General features: G+C 35.1%; 1 protein-coding gene across 1 annotated transcript in view; it reads right to left on the reverse strand.

Annotated features, from left to right (window-relative positions):
* Positions 1-5,468: 5,468 nt before the first annotated feature.
* Positions 5,469-23,522, reverse strand: part of MRVI1 (murine retrovirus integration site 1 homolog) — a 31,072-nt gene continuing 13,018 nt past the window's right edge. Inside the window, exons 9-20 of the mRNA XM_010075921.1 lie at positions 22,819-22,897; positions 19,871-19,991; positions 17,094-17,124; positions 15,864-16,004; positions 14,113-14,244; positions 13,183-13,324; positions 12,420-12,469; positions 11,375-11,482; positions 10,497-10,564; positions 8,026-8,145; positions 6,997-7,128; positions 5,469-5,709 (exon numbers count right to left, since the gene is read on the reverse strand). Coding sequence (XP_010074223.1) covers positions 5,469-5,709; positions 6,997-7,128; positions 8,026-8,145; positions 10,497-10,564; positions 11,375-11,482; positions 12,420-12,469; positions 13,183-13,324; positions 14,113-14,244; positions 15,864-16,004; positions 17,094-17,124; positions 19,871-19,991; positions 22,819-22,897 — 1,365 coding nt within the window. The remainder of the gene's footprint in view (positions 5,710-6,996; positions 7,129-8,025; positions 8,146-10,496; positions 10,565-11,374; positions 11,483-12,419; positions 12,470-13,182; positions 13,325-14,112; positions 14,245-15,863; positions 16,005-17,093; positions 17,125-19,870; positions 19,992-22,818; positions 22,898-23,522) is intronic.

Here is a 23,522-nt window from a genome sequence, read left to right on the forward strand (position 1 = left end):
AGTTCAAGAGATCAGCTAATTCCCCTTACTGTCAGTAGAATCAGCTGTATTTGTGTTATTCTTGACAGCTGTTTGTCTAACCTGTTCTTAAAAGACTTCCAGGGACAAATTTCTAACGTTTCCTCAAATGCTCTATTCCAGTGCTTCACTGTCCTTTACTCTTAAAAGGTATTCCCTAGTCTACACTGACTTACCCATATCGTGGTGTAAACCTATCACTTCTTTTCCTATTGGAAATGGACATGGAAATGGAAAATAGTTTATTCCCTTATGTTTTGAAACAATCTTATGTATTCAAAGAGTTATGCTTCTGCTCCCACTTTTCTTTCAGCTAAGAAAACACAGCTTGTTCACTCTTTCTGGCTGAGAGATTTGGCTTGCCAATGCCAAGTACTGACTAATAAATTACCTTACCTGTTTATACAGTTCAGAATTTTATGAGCCTTTTCTTTGCAAGGGGATGATTTTGTTACATAATATTCAGTTTGTGATTCAGTAAACTTTTAGTTGTCCTGCATCCCCAGACTATTTTCAAGTTCCTATAACCACAAGTATAACAGTAGCTCCCTCTTTAAACTGTGTTTTGCATTGTAGAAAGTTCCCCTAGTTGACACAGGACCAATCTCTTACAGCAGCATATAACATGGTTATGGGTATACTATAACATAGTCAGGCATCTACAAGGCAGAGTGGAGAAAGCTGTGGGTTAATGAAATTATGTCTCCATTAGCAATAAAGAAATTAAAACTGGGTTGTGTTTGGGCTATGGTTTGGAACTGAATGTTGGTAAATCTCCTTGAGATTTTAGGACACATTTCTTGCTCCAATTTCTATTCATTCCTTTATTGTGTTGTACTTACCTGCCTCCAGATTGCCAGTGATGGCAATCTGAAATACTGTAATCAACTTACTCTCACTGATGCAAGTTCTATATGGATTCACTTGCATTTACAAAGTAGGAGCAGAAACTAATAGTTATTCTGTAGCTCTCATGGAATAGTAGACTGTGGCTGTAAAACACCAGGAACATTAAACAAATCTTACCATCTCTATGCTTACCTTGAACTGCTAGGTATTTCCTACCATGAAATCTAATCAAATGCTGAGTTTCTGAAATTTTAAAATTGCATGCTAATTGTCCTTCCAAGTTTTAAAACTTTGTGCCTATTATCCTGACTGTGGCAAAGTTCCTTTAGTCAAACTCTGTCCATCCTTCTGATGTTTAGTAGGATTTTTAGCTGGAAAAATGAGATAAACACCTTTGTAACACCAAACAAAAATATAAGCTCCTTCACTTTTTTTTTTTTTTTTTTTTTTTTTTAAGAGCTGGTCACAGGTCAGGAGAGTGAGAAAAGAACTTTAGAATGATGAAGTGAGACTGAAATAACCTTTTTTTTTTTTTTTGGTCACCTTTTTATATTTCATCTGTTTGAAAACTGTGTGGGAGATCACTTACCTGGATGGTAACAGTACAAAAGGTCTTTAACCTGGTTTGTGAGTCTTCATCTTAACTAGTGTGGTGAAAAAAAAGCAGCCTTATGCTGACTGTTTAATTAGTATTTGATGTAAATACTTATAGTAAACTATAAGGAAAATTCCCAGCATCTCATGCCAGCATGTTTTAAAATGCTTTAAAAAACTTTTGATATGGGAGAACAGACTTTTCTGTTCTCTACAATCATTTTAAAAGGAACCTTGAAGCCTGAACAACAGGAGGGGAAACAAGTTTAAAAAAATGTTTATGTGGAAATACAAATATTAGGGTCTTTTCCTGGTTAACAGTCATTCCTTTCAAGGTTGTCACCATCCCAAAGTTTTTCTCCCTGACACAGAGCATCAGAGATTCAGGAGTGACATTTCTGTACTGTGTGGAAATCGAGTGTTGTCTCCTTCTCACTGGTCTGTCAGTTCAGCTCTCTACAAAGCCCAGGGCTTCCCAGACCTCCCAAGGCTACAAGAACACAAGGCAAATAAAGAAACCTAACCTTTCACTCAGTCTTCTTTGGTTACAGATCTCCCTTGTGGCTTTCCATGTTCAACCTCCTCAGTGACAGGCAGCCCTCCTCTGAAGCAGGAGTTAACCTCTTTCCAGGATATTTCAGTTTCCTCTCTCATCTTGTTTCTAGGGTGTGACAGGGATGACCCTGCTTACAAACATTTTCTCTATTGAAACAGGAGTTTGCTTGCTGCTTCTACATCAGTTTCCTGAAGAACTGAAAGACTAAGAACAAGATCTTTGGTATGTGTCACACGGCACTATGTTATGCAGTATAGACAAGGCAGTGTGTATTTTCTGAGAACATAGCCACTAACAAGCAGACAGTGCATGTAAAAAACAAACCTTTAAAGTAGCAACACTAAGGACTTTGAAATAATACTTTTATTTCAAAACTCAAGTATGTGATACTATACAGTACAATACAGCACACTTGTGCAAAATCTTACAATATTACAAATTTAAATATGATACACAAAAATAGTGCCCTTTTAAAATTCCTTTTACTAGAAACATCTGTGCTGTGCAGGAGAAACAATAAACGTGTCTTATTAAAGCAGAAAAATAAATATTGCACCTCAAGAAAACTATTTCAGTGTTATGAGCATAAATAATAGACCTAGTTCTTGTTATCTGATGTGATCTTTGAACACAAAAGAGCAAACTAATATCCAACAGATAAAGTTACATTTAGACTAGTTTTTGAGCTCAATCTAGTTTCCTATTAAAAAAAGGTGTCTTCATTAACTAACTGAAAAACATAAGCAAAAATTTTTAATGTGCTGTTAGTCACTGTGATCTGTTATTTTTAGTGGACAGTTTGCTCAAAGTAGTTACAAGAACAACAACATTTTTTTTAAATCAAGTTTATCTTGATCTTTTCATCTCCATTAAAATCTCTTGCCTCTTTCAGTCCATTCTCTACAACAATTAATAACTTTGTGGCTAAATTATACTTGCCTTAGACATGCAAGTAGTTCAGTTCAAATCAGTACAACTACTTACGGAAATTCACCCTTGTGCACTAGGCCCACAAAAAGCCAGTGTGCTGAATTTGAAAAGAGGTTGGAGACCTCATTCACTCACTGACCGACAAACCTTAGCACATGCTTAACATTAAGCATTTTGAGTCTTATTGATATCAATAACTTTCTACATATACTTAAAATAAGGTGTCGGACCCACATCAGTGCAGATGCAAATGAGAGTGAATTAATCTGATTATAGGCATTGTTAATTATTTTTCCTCAGTGCAGCCCAACATTTCCACAATCACATAATCGAACATGTGCCATAATTTTGGCATAGAGGATTCTGAATCTTCAGGACTATTTACCTTCAATTTTTATTGGCTCATGAAGTTATCACTGCTATTTGTAAAGAATATGAAGTTAAAGAAGCTGATTTTAATAAAGTAGTATTCAAAGAGCAACTGACAATTTTCTTCAAATACTGAAAGTATGTGAAATGTCACAGTAGTTCTTCATAGTCAGATATTCTAACTGAACCAAACAGATACCAAGTAATTTGCAAGAAACCTTCTTCTTATTCTTTATCGATTACAATTTTAGACCAAATGACACTTTCCCATTATCCTTTTTGAACTTCCTTAAGAGCACTATTCCTCAACAATACACACAAATAAAACCCAAACCTCTCAACTGCTTATAGACTTCCCTCCACCAAGAAAAGTGGTAGTGGTCTGCTTTTATTTATTTATTTTTCTTTTCTTTCTCCATATAAATGTCTCTTAAGAAACATGTGGCTAAAGATGCAACAAACAAAATTCACCAGCAGGATATCTTTTACTAGTGCCAGATACGTGAATTTAATTTCTGACTTAGAAGCTTGTTTTCTTTGATAGCTAGCTTGAGGTTCAGTGCTTACATCAAAAAAAAAAAAAAAAAAAAAGACAATACTAACTGCATCTGAACTAAAATTACAGTACTTCATAACATAGTTATCCTTCAGTTGGTAAACAGACCTGTTAATCAGTCAGAAAATACCAGAAGAATGCAGGACACGAGTGCAATCAAGTGTCACACTGATTGTGATATTGTGGTTAGATTCAAGCATATAGCTATGGAGAGACAAACATAGTTTGTCTTCAGTCAGAAGTGATGTTCAAAAAAGTATACCTTAAGTGACATGCATTTTGGTCTCAGCCCTAGGTGGTGTGGTTCTTTTACAGATAATGGCTTCACCATTTTAGAAATTGCTTGTCTAAAAATGTCCTGCTTTCACATTCTTGTGTAAGAACTCACAACTCCCAAACAGGCAGAACTGTTAATACAACTGGGCAAAAAATTAATCTATCCTGACCTGATAGTTTAGCTTTGAAAGCATATCAGAACAACTATATATTTGGCATCTGATTTTGAAAATGAACTACTGAAAACATGCAGTGACTTCTTTAAAGTCCTCACTGCTTTCCATGTCCTGATTCATCTAGCACTGGTAGGGTTTTGGCTGTTTTCAGAACCGTGTTCTTAGTGCAGATCTCAAAGGATATCTATTTCCAATATTAGCAGTAGGGCAGAATCCACTTAGTGTGATCACCTGTATACAGAGGTTTGAAGACTTTTTTTTTTTTTTTTTAAATTGAAGATTGCTTCCTACATCCAAGACTGCTGTATTTTGGGCTTGGGCAACATATCTAATCTTCCAGACAGCAACTACTTTTGCTGCGATCAGTATTGACCAAGTGACGTATACAAATTTGTTGCAAAGTATGTCCCTTTGATATATCAGAAGTTCCCAGATGTATTTGATGATATCAGCTGTGCCACCTAGACCTCATTTTAGATTTTGGTGTGTATCCTATTTTAAAAAAAGTGGTGGTCCCATTCTTAAAGTATATCATAAAACACATTTATGCATGTACTTAGATTCCATTTAAGTAATCATACAGATAATTCCTCATATAAAATTACTTTATCAGCAAGGCATTTGGTCTGATAATATAATTCTAGCCATCCACAGAAGAGCTTCTATTTTTACCCAATAATCATGAATAAGGAAATGAATTAGACTCTTAAAACCCAAAGGACTTAAATGTCATTAGTACTTCAATAGTCACTAATAAATTCAGGAAATGCAAAATAATGCACTAACTGCAAATGAAGGTTTTACGATTTTCTTCAAAATCATAGCAGAGATGTCAATGTCCTGTGCAAATCATTCTTTTAAATGTCATGCTGGTTGCTGATTACTGCCACAACCTTATCATGATTCAATATTAATTTATTTGTATCAGTCATGTACAATAAGAGGACAGACAGGATTATTTACCAGATGGTCATTTTGGCAAGGTATGTTCACAGCATATCCCCAAACCTGATGGTGTGGAGTAACTCAGTTGTCTAACAGATCACATTTAACAACCATAAGGATGACTAAGCTGTACCTTTAACAACTGTGTTCTACTATCCATACTTGATCAGGTACCATAAAATACATGGTTGTTCCTTTATTATTCAGTGCGTTGCTCATGTTGAAATCCTGAGTTCCACCAAGGATATTGATGGGCAGCGGAACAGCTGGCCTTCCCTTCAGATCCCTCTGATTTTTCATCACAGGAGTTATATGAATGGTAGATTCCCAACACCACAGCAAAAACGATTATTGCAGCCACTACAAGCCATACCACATTCCAGTGTTTGCACAGTTTGGGGTACAGTATATGTAAATAATTAATGATGGCTTCAAGTCTGCTGTAAAATTAAAAGAAAACTGTTATATATTAATCATACGCAAACTTGTTATCTTAAGTTTTTCAACTTGAGAGGTGTCATAGATGTATGGTGCACCATCTTTATTCCACATACAAACACTCTGTCAAAGAAGAATCAGACTGTTCTTTCAAGAAGAGCTGTATGCTCAGATATGGATGATATTTACAAGGCAGCTAAACACCATAAACTTGACTTCTGTTTCTCCAACCTGTCAACTGGCAAATCTCAGAGCTTGCTATGATGTAAAATTCTGCACTGTTCATAGCTTGCTCAACTAAACATTAAAACATGTTGCAAACGTTTCTTCCTAAGAGTTTCATGACTAGTGAAATGGCTGCCCTTCTGAACATGGATGAAATACGAAATTAACAAATGTTTATAACCATAATTGTTATGGAATGGAAATGAATTCTTCTGGATCAGGTAAGGATCCCTACCTTAACTTGGGATTGGATATACTACTTGCTTTGGCCAGCATTCAACAGGTCTCTAATGCAAAAGTCTCTGGTTTTAAAATGCAGGAAACGGCAGGTATATTGAATTGGGTGGTAGAACCACCAAGGAAACTCAGCAATTAAGAAAAGTTGAACATTTCAGAAAAGTTTTCCAATTAGGCATCAAATGTCTCAGGTGAGACAATAGGCAGAGGATTGAAAAGTTGCAGTATAGACAAAGAGCACTGGGTACAGATGAATGCATTAAACATGTCACTCTGCTGAGAGGCAGGAACTCCAGCATAGCGCTGTTCTGCTGCATCTGCACAGCTTCCAGAGGGAGCAGGTACCTGCCTGTCCAAGTCAGAGCTAGTCTGACATAGCTGAAGAGCTTGTCTGAATCTGCATTCCCTTGCAAATGTACTGACTCACCTGTGAAGACCCTTTGGGAATGACATATGGTGCAAATATGGGCATCAGATTCCTGAATTATAACTTCCATGAGACAGTGCATGCCTGCTGAGAGACATGTTCTGGCAACTACAGAACTTTTGCGGATTTTTTTTTACCTCAAATCAAAACCAAACCTCATCAAGATGAAGCATCTTGATGTCAATGTACATTTTAGTTGAAATATCAAAATAGAAAGTTTTGCATTTTGCAAATGTTATTTTGAAATATGCCTTTTTTGTGTAAATACTGTTACTTCAAATATGCTTCCATAGGCTGGAAGAACACATGTCAAGATACTAGTATAAAACACTTGGTTGGGTACCACAAATAGAAAAAAAAGTGGCTTCTCTTGCATGGACATACTACACCACTGTCTCACCTGCTTTTCAGGTTTTTTATCTCATCTTCATTTTCACTTTCTTCATGTTCATCATTAATTTCTTTTGGTGCCTCTTCATCTTCTTCCTTCAGTTCCTGAAGTTCTTTGGTTTTCTTCAAGCCTTCCTGATAGCTTTAACATACAAAACATTTTTCTTAGTCTAGCACACTGTATAAGTTCCTATGTAATGAAAAATAGCTGTATGTTTTGTTACATGCAATAAAACACAAGTAGCATTGTTGCAGCACTCATACAAGAGTAAAAACTAGCTAAAGACGATGAGCATGGCACACAGCCACCCTTCCTTAATAGAGGATTATATTAGCTCTGTTGCCAAATTTATCATCTTGAAAAAGAAAAGAGGTGGTTATAGTCCTCACAGAGCAAAACTTTTGTCTATGTAAAGGAGTTGGTAAGTATAGCTGTATTATTTTTCAAACATTTTGAACACCCTCTAGATTTTTTTTTCCCTGAAGAATAAGTGCAAATCAATGCTAAAGATAGATGGCTTGTTGGATTCTGCAGGAGAGGATGAAAATTTGTCTCACTCTTCACATAGTAATAAGTACTTTGCTTGACATTCAGAAACAGATCCCAAAGCTGTTAAATGCCCCAAAGCATGCTGTATAAAGCACTTTGTGGCACAAACAACATTAGCTCACTGTAAAAATTGATACCTACTCTTTACTCATTTCCATATAGACTTTTCAGAATAAACATTTTAGAAAGTTGTTTTGGATTATCCTATCATGAAGCTGAACACTATTGACAATAAGAACACCGACTCAACTCAGAATCTCCAATATAACTGCTCTCCCGCAGTTTGGCTAACATTAATAAAGGATGAAAGCGAACAGCTACAATGCAAATACAAGGAGTGAAGCTCACTCATGTTTTCCACATTATGACCATATTCTAGGAGCTCGTATCAGTTATGTCACTCATTTTGCATTTAAAATTACATTGTAAAAACATGTCCTCATCTGATAGCACATGTTTACAGATTTAGTTTATATAAGATATTCCCACCCTTTGTTATATGCTTCCTCTTCTATCTTTGCTTTAGTTTCAGGACTGATTTCTTCCAGCCCAGTCTGTGTCAGCGCAGAAGTAGAGGTTTCACAGTCAGTCTCTCCATTAGTCTTACCACTGCCAAGACAAAAGAAACAGACAAATAGAAAATAACACCGTTGAGATGTATTGTATTTGGAGTATACTACTGAACAAGAACAATCATACGCAATTTTGTGAATACTGATTTTAATTCTTTAATGCACATTGCAGAAATAAAATGTGTTTCAAAAGAAAAAAATTAAACACTAAGCAAAATTTTAGTTTTAAAATGTTGTAATTTAAGAACAGTAGTTAATATGCTTCTAAGGTATTAAAACTTTGTTTCTTCTTTAAAAAAGAAAAGGGCATTTGTTTCCTGGCTTATCCATGTCGTTTATTTGCTATTCTTTAAAATATTTCCCTCAACTTTCTAAAAATCATCTTAGAAATTGTACCCTGCCATGTCAGAAGAAAATGATAGAAATAATACCAAATATTAGTTAAAATTTTTTTTTTCTTATTTGCCTTTATTTACTCCTTTCTGCTGACTTTATATGCCGAACTGATGCACAGGTTAAAAAAAATATGAACACATACATAGCTTCTGTCACTATGAAATTTTACACTACTATACAGCTGGCCCATGCTTGCATACTTATGCTCAAACTTGAATTTCGAGTTCTGCTTCTGTTACTCGATAACACAATTTGTTTCCTTAACACCCAGCAAGAAATACTGGCAACGTTTTTCTTTTTTCTCCCCCCCCAATGTACAGTTTCAAAAGATGTTCTGAGTCTTGCAGAGTTCCGTTGAATTGTAACAACTAGTGCCATAGCTCACCGTTTTACTTTTTTTCCCCCCCAATTGTTGCATATTTTAATTCTTGGTAAAGCACACAGATAAAACAAAGACATAAGATAAATTTTGTCCAGTCTCAGGACTAATCTAAAATACATGAAAATCAATATTCTCTACTGATGTGAGACCTACATATTTTAAAGCTTTTAATTTGCATGTTTAAAGCATCCTAATAAAATTTAATTTAAATTAGTATTGCAGATATTTTACTGTGATATTGTAAACAGTCTAAATGACCAATGTAACAGTAGTAGTAGTAACTTTCAGTGAGTTTTACTTCTGAACCATCAGCAAGCAACTTCCTTAGAATGTGCAACATTTCCTGAAAGAGGTATTTGGAAAGGTGCCTGACAATTTTTTATTTTTGCTTTCAAGGTTGATTATACAGATGAAGAAAGTATACGCACACATGGCTTTACAAATGCAACAGTACCTGTATCCATAATGGTAAATGTTTACAAAGACCTTGCAGAAGAGCTTCAGTGTGCCTTCTGTTCTCAAAGCACGTGCTTTCCAGCAGAACAATTATTTGGTTGTCTATATAACGATTATTTTGCTCCAAAAGTAGTACTATTTAAACTCACGGAATCATTAATGAAAAATGGATAACAACAGCATACCTTAATCCAGCCAGGACATCTACACTAATGGTAAGTCATACAGACTCAAAAGGGAAAATGCTTTAATGAAAAATATTTTGGCAAATCATAGGTGCTAGAAAAATATAGGTATTGAGGTATTTGCTTGTTACCACACTGAAAAAAAATTAAATCTCTATTTTTTAATTTTAAAATGCAAACTTCTCTGGCTGTTATAACTAAAATCTCACATTAAAATGAATATCTCAAACCGAATGCTTTAATTTAACTGTATATGTTCACTTAATTTTATACTAGAAAAAGAATTACTACCCTATTTAATAATATTTTTTTACTTCTGTAAAATTTTGATGATCTAATATTATGATAAATTAGACTTTCTAATTTTGTATACTTATGTTTATTCACAAAAACTTAAAAACCTACATGACACTAGATATCATAGGATTTCAAAATATCATTCTTACCATCTGGCCACACGTTGAAAAGGCAAGGGCACAACATGACACACACTTCTATTACTGGGATAGTCAAGGAATATTCTTACCCAGGGTTCCTCATGTCCACCTTTAGATACAGCATTAATTTGTTCCCGGAAATATATTTGGAAAAAAAAAAAAAAAAAAAAAAAAAGCCCCATGCATTGTATGTAATATTCTTAGTTTTGTAAAGTTCTGAAGGCAGGCCTACTTAAATGTGTAAATGTATAATCTTCTGCTGCAGTTTTACGTGATGAGCTCTAATGATCATAGCAGGCTTGAATTAGATCTGAGATACTGCTTGTAAACTCTTTGAACATGAAAAGAGCAATATGATGGTAACATTGTAGAATATTGTTACTAGACTGTGAATAAACCTAAGCCAGTACCGCATCACTGATTTCAGTACCTTATGCCTTGGTATAACTTCTGTTAGGAAAGATAGAAATGATACCATTTTCATTTTGTACTAAGATTTAATAGGTAATGAGATGACCTAGAGAAAACTCACTTTTCTAAAAGTGCTGGCAGAACAGGAGTAGATGTTAGATTGCTCCTTCCATTACTAGGTGATTCAGACTGCAAGTGAAAAACAGCAATAAATATTACATCCATTAATTAATTTCAAATAAGTCTTCAGTAAAATGACAAAGTCAGTGTACTGCTTCAGTTTTCTTCCCACATCCATAAGCAAGGTATCTTTAATATGGAGCTTCCAAATTATTCCCACTATGGACTTGCAAACTAAGAAGAATTTTCTGTGACCTTTTTTCTGCTTATTTTTTCCAAGAAAAGTCTTCTCCATATATTGATCACTCTACAGTAAAATTACTCTATTGCTTCTCTCCCTATTATCCTAGGAACATTAGTTTGTTTGCTAAGTTTTCTATGGAAAATTTTAAACAAATACAAATCATAATTCATGGTAAAGAAACACACATGGTAAAGAAACTTCTAAATTTGTACCACATACATTTCTGTACGTTAATGACATACTTTTGTTTAGTGAACTTTTTGGCAATGAAGAGAAGCAGCAAATCATCTTCTATGGATTCTAGTTAAAATTTCTCTCTTACGGTACAACTATTTTTACTACTTCTTTCCAGTATATACTACAGATTAAAAGGCAAATGCCTCAACTGATGTCTACTGCCTCTGAATCACCAGCTAGCCCTATTTAGCTCTGTGTCCAAAGTGATCATTTATGGAGGTAGATTCTGAAGGCATATGTCCCATACACAACAGGAATTACCTTTGTCCATCCCCTTCACTAGGATGGAGTCAAAACAAATTAAACCCATGAAAAGGCTTACATTTTTTAGTAACTATGTCCTGTGCAAAAGTGCTTTAGACAAAAAGTATTATCTTTAAACTGTGGGTTTGACTTACCAGGGATGGCATTGAAGGTATAGGTGAAGCTGTTGGTGACTGTCCAGGAATGTTTAAGGAGTTAAATTTAGGAACAACAGCAACACTGACTCTCCTTCGAGGCATATTCTGTGACAAACAACATTTTTTTTCCTATCATACAAGATAGGCTAAAGAACAATTCTACAAGCTCATAGGTGTGGCGAAGATGTAGGTTAATGTCCCTTGGGGGAAAGGAGAACTGGGAGCAAAATTGAGTGGCTTTTAGGGCTGTGGTTTTCCCCAAAAATTCCTCTAGTACTGTCTGGTATGGCAAGTGCTTAGTGTGAAATGAGGTGTAGTAAAGCGATGCTACTCTTTTCCCTCCACACTAAAAGCCCGATAGTGCGTGTCACACAACAGATATGTTCTGAGCTGATATTCTCGCAGAGCTTCCAGTAACTCAGAGCCCTCCCAGTGTCATCCCTTTGCTCCCAGTAACCCCCAGAGCCCTTCCAGTGCCATCCCAGTGCTCCCAGTAAGCTGATATTCTCAGTTCTTATTAGAGGCTATTATCATTGGTTAAACTATATGTATAATGATACTTGGAAAAGTGCCAGTGTCACAATGACTGTAAAATAATGAAGTTACACATGAAACTCTTTTCTTGCTATGTACCCAATATACTGTACACACAGTGATATAGCAATTATTTCTAAACCTACAAATTATAACTTAGAATAACATCTGCTCCCTCTGCAAAAGAACAGAGGGACATTGCTTACATTTCCCAAAGATCGTGGAAATTCTTTATATGATAAACACATGCTAGCTTTACACAATATATTCTAGTTCAAGTATAGATCATACAAGTTTTTGCTGTCATTAGGGAAGTACCCGCTAGCTTTACACAATATGTTCTAGTTCAAGTATAGATCACACAAGTTTTTGCTGTCATTAGGGAAGTACCCAAATATGTAGGCAAAGAAATTTCACCACACAAAACATTCACTTAATTTTCTTTATATTGTAGAAATACCTTTCCTACAAAAACATTCACTTCATTTTCTTTATATTGTAGAAATACCTTTCCAACAGTAAGAGACATGGATCTAGATGAACGAGGTACTCCATCTTCTGCATAAAAACAGTAAAGAACAGTCTTAGACTATATGAGTATCTATAAATAATATTAAGAGTTCTTGCTTGTTTTTAAAACTCAGATACAGTCTATTTATATAGTCTGTAGTTACTGCATATTTATCTGTCATATAGTTCTGATCTCAGTTACACCTGCAGAAGAAATTTTAAATAATTGCAAAAAAATTGATCCATTACTATCTTTACTGAGATCAGCCAAAAGCCCACTATTGGCCTCCATATACAAGTTTTTGCAAAAGATAACACTCATATTTAGTTTCCAGCAAACTAGGAAATAAAAGGGCAAGTTTTTGCCAAAGATAACACTCATACTTAGTTTCCAGCAAACTAGGAAATAAAAGGTTGCAAAAAAGAAAAAAATAATTTTTAATAATGAAATTTTGCCATCATTTGTCATCTAAGAGGTAACTGCATTAAAACTGTGCAAGCTATGTGTATGTGCAAGAGGCCAACTAAAAGACATTGTATCTCATCAGAATTTGGTATGTGATAATGATTTTAAATTACTGCACTCTAGCATAAAGTATGGCTTATATGAAATATTTTAGCTGTTATATGATAACTTTTTGAAATCTGCTCATGTAGATCAGAACTTCATGAACAGGATTCACTTTTTATCATTAACAGCACCAGATAGCTCTCTGTAAGGCAAGACAAAACTTTTTTTTTTTCTTTTTTTTTTTCTTTACCAGATGCACCATAGCTTCTGCTAGAATTCTGATTGGCAAGTTTCTTGAACTCCATTAGTTCAGCATGATCCTTTTCATATGTTCTTTTCAGATTTTCCACATACTGCATCATAACTTCTGTTGCCTTTGACATACGCTTCTCCTAAGGAAAATAAGAGGGCAATACTCAGGTGACCACTAAATTTGTCAGACTAACCATATACTCCCTGTCAGGGCTAAATACGGAATAGTTGTTCTTAAAGAAACATTAGTACATCCACAAATGAAAATTTCGAAGCTAATTAGAACACAAACGCACATGCGTTCATATATATCCACTGAATATCATAATTTATTTTGTCATAGAATTATACAGTCTTCCTGTGTGCCTATGCTGTCAGTTACATGGTATACCTACATTTGTTTTCAAGTCTCTTGAATAGTTAGATGGGATACCTACATTTGTTTTCAAGTCTCTTGAAGGTCTCAGTCACTGGCATCAGTCTAGTTACTTTGTGGGCAGAGGCAACAGTGTTGAGTCTGGGAGGGTGTTGATGTGTTCCCATTTATACTTGCTCTGTTCTTATACTCTTTATAGTTGTCTGACTAAACTCTTGACAAAGGCAGGTTACTGAACTAGATGAGCTTTCTGATCCAGAAAAGTTTTCTTATTCCAAAAATTTTAAATACATTTCTTGTGATGCAGCTATAGTTCTGAATAACATAAATGGTCCGATTGTACAGGTGTTGAATAGCTTCATGGGTAATCTTCTGTTTTAATTATATTTCAGACTGAAATAGTGTCTTATCTGACACTACAATAAATGTCTTTAATCTGTCAAAATGGCAGATAAAATTCAAAGGGCTAATATAACCTCCATCTATGGCTGAAAAAGAGAAGGAGTGAACATATGCAGCCAGGACATGTGTTAGACACAAGGATGTTCTTACCTGGCGAACGGCTCCAACCATCTCAGCACGACTAGATAGTCTAGCAGCTAAACGCCGCAGAACAGCAATATCCTCCAATAGCTTCTGGTAAGCTTCTCTGTGTTCGTAGTGATGCCATAAGTGAGCTGAAGACTGAAGTGAAAGTACATAAGCTTTATTGTCATGTCTTGCCACTTTTCGTTCAGATAAAGTAGCCTGAGCCACAGAAGTGGGGCAGACATATCCAGGCAGAAGTACACATGGACATATTATCCCAAGGAGTGCCATCACTGCCACCAGAGATAAACCTAGTGAGTGCTGCTGCTGGTACAGAATGGTGCTTCACTGAATACTGCAGGCACACCTTTCGAGGAGTTAAAGAAGGCTAAGCACATTTGCAATCCTTTTCCTTTTGAAATTCATGATGAATCATGCTCAGCTACCTATGAACTTTACAAATGCCAAGTTTATTTGAACCAGTACTTACAAGTAATTGCAGAAACACAAAGAACACTTTAATTTGCTGCACAAAAGGTGTTGAGAAGGCCATTTATGTTCTTTCTGTTCCATGATACTTCATTTATTTGGAAAACAAAACATTATAGTCTCAAGAAATGTAAAAGAGTAACCAAACCCACTATGGCCTGTAAATCAAACAGCGATTGCCATTTCTTAACCATTTTTTGTCAATCAATGCACATATTTATGCACTGGATTAATATTGTCACTTTGATAGCTCTGATTAATCCTAAAAAGCACTGAAGCATGTAACTTCCTTAGGATTCGTTACCAAAAGCAAGAGTGAATTTAGATGTTTTACTAGCTAAAGCCTTAGTGAACACCTCTTCACTGAATGGGCTTTCGGTTCTCATATAGATATGAGAAAGCCCTATACAATTGAGTTCAGACTTACAGGCAGACTTCGTGATGCTGGATGATTCCTATATTCTTAAAGTGCATTTTCAGCGTGCACCACTGTTGGCACTGAGGTTGTCTTAAGTAATTAATCACTGTGTTGCTGTTCCCACCATTCTCCCTCTGATCAGTGATGTTGTGCCCTAGTTCTCCGCAACTCTTCACTTGTATTATTGCAAAACTAAGTCAACACACTGAAATGATCTGTGTGAAAAGAATAACCTTTCCTCCTCCTCTTTTTCTCCCCCCCTTCAGAAGAATGATGATGTACAGTAAATTTTTGGGTAGAGGCATTTGAGAAATTGCATTTGTAGTGCAAACCTTTGGTGCAGAAACACAGCCAAGATACTGAAGAATTTGGTGCAACGATAAGAGTTGCAACAACAAAAAAATTCTTAAACTTATTTATCACTTATTTCAAGTCACAAATCTCAGGACTCAGGCTTCAGATCATTTCAGTATCTCATGTAACTGGACACCTGAAATTTACTGCTAAAGAAGGTCTTGTCCAGGAGAGCATGGAACTGTGCTCAAATTGAAGTTCTGAAAGCTCTTAGCTTTGTCACAGACCTATTCCAAGAATTGAACAGCAAATTCACAGTATTTATGCCTGAAATCTGTTAGACGCAGAGCAACATCCTCTAGGCATTTCCAGCAGTGGTGGCCCACTCTGGCAGAAAATGCTCTCTTCTGTAGAGTGGTAGGCAGCTTATGATAAAGAGCTTGAGCAGCAGAAAATAAAGTTTTGTGTCTGAATTAACAATAAGTATAAGCAAACAGAGCCACAAATATTTCAAATGTGTGTGCACTTTCTTGTACACTATAGTTCAGAGAAAGAATTATTATTGTTTTCTTACTGTAATGGCTGCTTTAAAGTTTTCCAGTTCCTTCTCAGCATTCTCTTCGGTAAGATTTCTCTCTCTCTCTGCTTGGTTAATTCTAGATTCCAAGGTATAACTATCATTTCTAAAGGCCAAGGAAAGTTGTACAAATACATTCTGTTTGGATTTAAAAAAGCATTTTTAAATAAGTGTCACAGTAATGTAACTTCCAATAACAGCTTATAAAGTATGTATTTAACAAACTTCAGTGCTTAAATAAGTATTGAAACTGAAAAAAAAATGAAAATGTTCTTCAAATTACATTGTTTCAAAAATTACTTCTCTCTATTTCCTCTAAAATATGAATAAATATGATACTGCCTCTTTTTCTGAATGTTTTTCTGGGAGATCAGTAGAGCAGAGATACAATGAAGGAAGCAGGCTACCAAAAGTATCAGAATCACAATGGATCTGTTTTCTAGTTGGACTTCCTCCAAGGGTCCCCAAGGTTTTTAAACAGATAGTCTGTGCAGAGGAAGTCCAGGGATGAGCTCATCATTAGCATTGTTTTACCTAAGGGATAAACACCTACCACTGAAGCCAGCAAAAAATTAAGTACTAAAATTTTTATTCTCTTGCACCCTGCTTTTAAAGACTGTTGCTTTCTTTATCAGATGCATTATTTTTTAGGATTAGTACTTTGGAAAGCACAAGGCACCAACAGTTCCATTAGATTGGAGCTACATAAATAAAAATCCTTTTCTTGACTGGTATGTGAAAAGAAAACAGAAGAGACAAAGCCAGCAAGCTAAAGAGCAATCTACAAAAAAATTATGAACTGAAAAAACAGAACTTATGTAAACAAACTGCAAGACATTTCAAAAAACTGCCCCCAAAATCCTATTGGCCAATATAAAAATGCAATTTAACTCATTTAGTTTCTGGTCTCATTTAATCTCATTTTTTTTACTAGTTTAAGTATATGGCAATAATTCACAAAATTAATGCATATTTTATTATGAAGAATGCACCAAGAAGTGTTTTGCTTATTCTACTCTATGTCTTTTTATAGTTTATATTGCCTGGGACAGTTGCCCATATTTCATAAAATTGTTTATGTTGATTGAGCTCAATGTGTTTCTTTTCTGAGAAATATTTTTTGAAAAAAAAAAAATCCCATTACTTGGTTCTAATAACCACCCTTAGACTTACAGTAACCACTTAAAATTGAGGCATATTTCTAAAATAATGAGTTTAAGAACATACCTCAACTTCTTTTTCAGTAAGTGGAGGGGAGCTAGAAATAAAAGCAGAAAATTCACATTTTAATTAGTTTTGTCTCTAAAAACAAAGCTACTGTAATATTTAATCAAAAAGAACAGGAAAAGACACCCTCCTCTTAAATATTTTATGGTTTCTTTTGGTGAAACCAGTATTTAATTAATTCAATTGTACTTGTTATGGCTAAACCTCATGGTTCTTTTAAAAAGCAGCAGCACAGTATCACCTGAGTATTGGCAAAAACATACTAATGTTTCTGGCAATTGCAAATACTGCTATCTGTACTACATTGTGATAAATTGCAAGTACAAGGGCAAGGCAGAAGTTACCCCTTCAGACTTGCAGGTGACTTAATACACTATACTTTGGATTATCATCTTTACCTGTTTTCCTTCGGTTAACAGTTGAAGTCTCATGGTGATGATCACAGATAATTACACATGAGCAGAATCCAAAACCCAGCTTGCTGTATATTGACCTATCCTGTTTTGGCTGTTAACTTTGTTAGAAATTTGCTAACAATGGTTCTGACACTGACAAAATATACATTTGAGTTTTATGAGTTTTCCACCACAAGAATGATTACTGACTATACAAAACCTAGAAAAAGCTACCAAAATGCAGTTTCATAGAATACTATAAAAGAAATGAGATAAACAACATTATATTGCAAGATCTCACTTAAAGGCAGTCATCCCATGTGTTTGAATTTACAAGTTCTTACTCCCTGTAATTGTTCCAAAACATCAGAGTATTATTCATTTTTATGCAAGTGAATAGAGATGAGAAACATCCAAAAGAAATGACAGGAGCTGTACAAACAAATTCCAGCGGATGCCAGTGATAAGAGTTGTGGTTGACATACCTATCATGAACTGTGCAGACATTATACTTTCAGAAAATTCAAATAGTATTGTAAAATTAATTGCGCCTTTATTTCCAAATATAGAAATCAATGCATCTGGCATCAATGAGCAGCATATTTTTCTTGTTGGGTAGAATAATGTTGATACTTATAGCAGTGACTAGAAGAAGGGAGGCCAGTATGTCCCATGTTGGAAAACCATGTTGTCCCTAAAGTATTAGTATTCGTATTACTTGTTGTTATTCTAGGAGGAAGCCTACTAGAAGTAGTCATCCTTCTAGAAAGAAATTCAAGCATCTGTATGTGTTATATAACACAGCACAGGATGATAAAATTTGTGTCTTTCCGTTAGCTGGGAATGTTCTGAATAATTTACAGTATGAAAAGTGATGTGCGTATTTATTCAATAGATTAAGCCAACTGATTAAAAAAATATTACCTGAAAAACAGAAGATCTGTATATGATCTGATCCTCAAAGCCAGTTCAGCATTTACCTATTTTGTACTTAGCTATTAAACTACTTTTCTTTGCAGTGTTTGATTACAATCAAACAATGGTCTCTTAGAACTTCTTCACCCCATGCATTCATTTATATGAAATTTTGTATATAACAGTTCCTTCACAACAAAAGTTAAATATTTATTTCATCTGCCCAGAGAACACTTATTGACTGCTTCAGACGACTGAAGGCCTCTTGTTTTATAGTAAAAAAACACATGGGTCAATTTTGGAATAGGTGTGGCCAAATGTGTTTGAAATTGTTCTAAGGTCTAATAAGCATTTTTTTTTTGTTATGGTTTTATTTCTCTCAAAGAAAAGGCTTGTGCAGAAATATGAAAGAAGCTTTGCTTTATTCTAATGCAATACTAAATAAAATATGCTCAGTGTCTAAAGTTACCAGTGGTGCAATGTATGCAAGGCATGTGGTGATAAAATGCTTCATTTGATCTTTCTTCCCTGTATTTCTTGGGCCAGAACAAAATGTTTTCTGAAGTTATGGACTTTTGTATCATTGTAAACATAAACCTCCCCCTAAAAAGGAAAATTCCACTTAATTCTGTCAAGTAAATGTTAAGTTTGAATAGTAGTAAATTCAAGTCAGAACAAAAATTGGTATTTCTATAGGTATGGACAAACACCTGGCACGTATAGTCTATTATGACTCCATAATAGAGGAAGAAGAAGAGTCTGGACCAGAGGACTCCTTTGCTACAGTTATATTGCATTATGCAACAATAGCTGTAGTTTCAAGTGATCTCTTGTATGGTGCTACCTTACACATCTATAACATGCAGACAAACTGTTCCAGATTGCATAAGAGGGAAAGGAGAAACTGAGCCATGGCAGGTTTTAAGCAATGCGTTGATAAGTGCCTACTTGCACAGCTCAAGATCAGGGAATTCACAAGCGAGTCCTTCAACTGCATTTGTAAAATAAACTCCATTTCCCTGAAAAATCATCACCTGCAAAAAAATGGCAGCATTCTGACATGCCCAAATTTCACCACTGGAAACCTCTATCTGGCCTGATTATTTTTGGGGGGGAAAGAAATACTAACATTTTCAGCATTAATTTATATCTGCAGCAGCAATCCTGAAAACCAGTAGTGGACAGACCAGTAGAAAAATCTGTATAAAACTGTACTTGTAACATGCAAGTTAGGTTTCAGACTTTTTATGTAGAACTCACAAACTAATTTGAAAAGTTGGCCAGGTACTGGAAGTTGATGCACTGCCCAATTTTTTTTCAGAAAACCTCTGTTGCACATTTGGGGATGTAGCAATTTGTCTACTTATATGGATCCCCCATGAATGGAACTCCATAAAGGGAGTTCACTGGAAACCATTAGTGTGCCTTCCCCCGGGTGATGTCTTTCTACTTCTAACAGGCTTTTACCTTCCTGGAAGAGATTTGTGCACTCGTAGTTTTCGCAGCAATACATCAGGAATGCTGGGCATGACATCAGAGCTATTCTTTGTCTCTTCCTCTTCAGTGGGGGAAGGGAGAGGTGAAGGGCCTAGAGACATTTTCAGATAAAAAAATTTATGTTATTTCAAAAGTCATGCATTAACAATTAATAGTCAGCATCTCAGAGCCAAATAAGACCTTAGACTGTGTCCCCTTTTTAAAGTCAATGAGGATTTCACTTCAAAAAGTGAACAACAAGAAAAGGTCCTTCCCTTTGTGCAGATTGTTACTTCCTTTATTGCATATGGTGATACATCACTCATCCCTCCTTTACCGCTAAAGATCCCCCTTCAAGCAATACAACTGTCTTCCTTTCTAGCAGTGGCAACAAAAGTAATCAGTAGAATTGTCATCCTTTATGTAGAAAGACTGAAGTAATACGAGCTCTGACAGTCTCTAATGCACTGAAAAATAATTATTGTATTGGTATTTTTCCTAGAATTCAAACTGAACCCAAATTCATTACTAGAACATCTAACCTAACATTTTGCATTTGTGCTTTACCAGTACAGTTACATAATTTCTGGAATATTTTAGCTTAGATTTTGTAATAGAGTACAGTTATTTTCTAAGGCTTTAAATGCACCCTGCCAAGATGAAGTCTAGTAAAATGTACAATTCTACAGATTTTGTGCACCATTTATGGTGAGGTGTCTACAACATGTACTTGTTTGCACTGCATGTTTATTGAAACGGGACAGAAAGGTTAAAATTGCATTCTCTACTTCCGTCACATTCATAAGGACCAAAATAGGGCTCAAACTTTTTAAAAAATAATGTTATTTAACTTTTTCATTTTTATTTTATTTAATTTCATATATAACAATTCCCTTACCTCCTTCTATCTTGCCAGAATCGAATGAAGGACTCTCCTATAGGAAAGTCAGGTTCCCCAGTCTGAATCTCAGACTTGGGAAGATTTCTTTGCACAGTTCTGTTCAATGGGCATAATAGATAGGTTCTTAGACTTGCAAAACAAATAGTGTGAAAAAAGCTCGAATTTTGGAAATGTGGAGAGCATTAACACGAAAGAAAAGGATGGGAGGTTCTTTCTAGCTACATTTTAGTTGTGTGCATTTCCCTTCTATTTAAAAATTCCAGTATTTACTTAAGAACAGTTATGTGTGTCCCCATAAAAAGCCAGCCTGACATCACAGTGTCTCCAGATCTAATATATCCCACTTATCTAAACTTCTGTAGATGCAAAGTTGTGTTTACTAAGATGATCACAATAACTTGGCATTGAAAGCAAAACATGATGGAGCCAGTATATTTGATTCATAATGGTAATAATGAAGTAGCTGCCTATTTCCTATTGTTTAAGCAAAATTACTACTCCAGTTAAAAAGCACAAAGTGGCTTTATGACAATGTAAGGAAGTAAGTCTCCCTAACAAATGAACTGAGGATTTGACCCCTCACTTGTTTTCTCCACTGAGGACAAAGAGTTGACCCTTAATGTTCTGGCTATCATTTAGATAAGTTAATAGACTTCAAAAAGCTTGTGATGCTCATGAGATCTTGGTTGAAAAGCTGGATAAAATAATGCTTAGCTTTTCATAATGTTTTCCTCAAAAGTTTCAAATATGCCAAAAATTACATAACAAGCTGGTAAAACAGAAGTATTTTAAAATTTCAAACAGAGCCTGCTAAATAATTTCTGGGAAATAATATATTAGCAGAGTGATAGGAATAATATTGCTATATCTAAGAATCCAAAAATATAATCACTAAATACAGAAAGAGGACAAGAAGTCTCTTTTGTTTCATTCAGACTGATGAGTCTGTTTCCAGAGATAACATGAATTGTAATATCTCAGCCATCCCCCTGTGTGACAGCAACATTAAGGCCTTATGAAACAATTCCAAAGCAAATCTATGAATTAGCTAAACGAACAATTTCAGGAAAAATGGAAATTGTCTTTGGATCTAATCTTGGACAACCAATTTCAGCTCCTTTCATATTAACCATCTCCATTTCAGTTACTGTGGCCTTAAAAACACTCTGAACAAGTTCTGACTTAACTACTTCCAAACAAATACACAGTTTTGGTTTAAATATTTTCCACTGATCGCTCAGCACTATTGCTGTTTAGTTCTTCCAGTTGTTGAACTGTCTCAGGATTATATCTTTTGCTCTTTATTTCTACTCTGAATATTTTAAAATACAGCCTGCAGCCATCAAATCTCATTTACTTGTGTTAGATTGGAAAAAAACATTTAGTACCAGCTTTCTGTTTCCTCATTTATGTAGAATTTTAAGCCTTTTTCTGATAAAAATAATACAAATTGAGCTAAAAAATCCCCACCTTATTGTAAGGCACATTTTCCCAATCCTTCAATCACATTTATGTCTCTTTCTGGCCTTACTCTTACCTATCCACATTGATGTAGAGCTGTGGACCAGAAGTGAAAATGCCATTCCAATATTTGTCACACATATACTAAAATAAAAAAGCAGGAATAAAACATTCCATCTCTTATTTATACTTTCAAGGGTCAAATTCACCCTTATGGCCACAATATCTTGCAGAGGCCACAGCCATTCAATCCATCACTGATGAAACTTTTTTTCAGAAAGTCACTGAAACTTGAGAGATTCCTCTATCTATTAAGTACAAGCCAGAGACTGTTCCAGGTATGTATCTTTTCATCTGGTTGTAATAATACCTACAGTATCTCTTGGCTCAGATCATCAAGAAATTCAAGTACTTCAATTTTTGGTCTCCCTCATTCATGATTTACTGCGCTCCTCCCTGACTGCTTCATTACAACTACTACTGCAACTGAAGAAAGACTTTCTTTTCCCCTCCATATTAGTCAGTTTTAAAAATCAGTGTAAAACAAACCCGCCTTCCAGCTTTTATGATACTGCACCTTTTTCCTGTTCAGCTGCTTCACTAAGTTCAGGAAGTTTAAGTCCAACTAAATTTTGATTTCTCATCAAAATATGTTCCTGTTAAGAAAAAACAGTAACATTTCTAAATAACTTAACTAGATGTTATTTAAATATCCCTGCCATGTGAACACTAAATATCATGTTTAGTTAATAAAAATAATGCAAGTAGTTACATCAAGTTATGGTGAAACACTACATTACATGGATACCTGTACATTCACACACACTTACATATTTCAAATTTCATACATGCATTAGAAAAATGCCAGGTGATGCGAACAGATTTGCCACATGTACCCCTTACTCAAGCAGAAAAACAGAGTTCTGGTAAATTAGAGTTTTATTAAAAAAGAGCAAAAAAAGCAATTTTCAATATAGCCATAGTAATAAGTATCCCAGATAGGAGAGAACATTTAGAAAATGAGATATATGAGAGTTTGCCACTTCGATTTTTTTCAGAATTATTCACACTGAAGCTTGGTAGGCTACAGCTGCAAGTTAATACTTCACTGTTACTGTACTCTGCCTCTACTCCTTACAGGTAGTGAAGAATGTACTCTCAGGGATTAAACCTTGTTATCTTACTTCTCCTTCTATCATCTCCTCATCTTCTACTTTGATATTCACAAACGTTTAAAATTCACAAACACCTGCTTTTGTTTAATAAGTAGACAATTCCTGC

Source organism: Pterocles gutturalis, unplaced genomic scaffold (genome assembly GCF_000699245.1).
Source record: "Pterocles gutturalis isolate BGI_N339 unplaced genomic scaffold, ASM69924v1 scaffold4153, whole genome shotgun sequence".
In the NCBI taxonomy this organism is placed as follows: Eukaryota; Metazoa; Chordata; class Aves; order Pterocliformes; family Pteroclidae; genus Pterocles; species Pterocles gutturalis.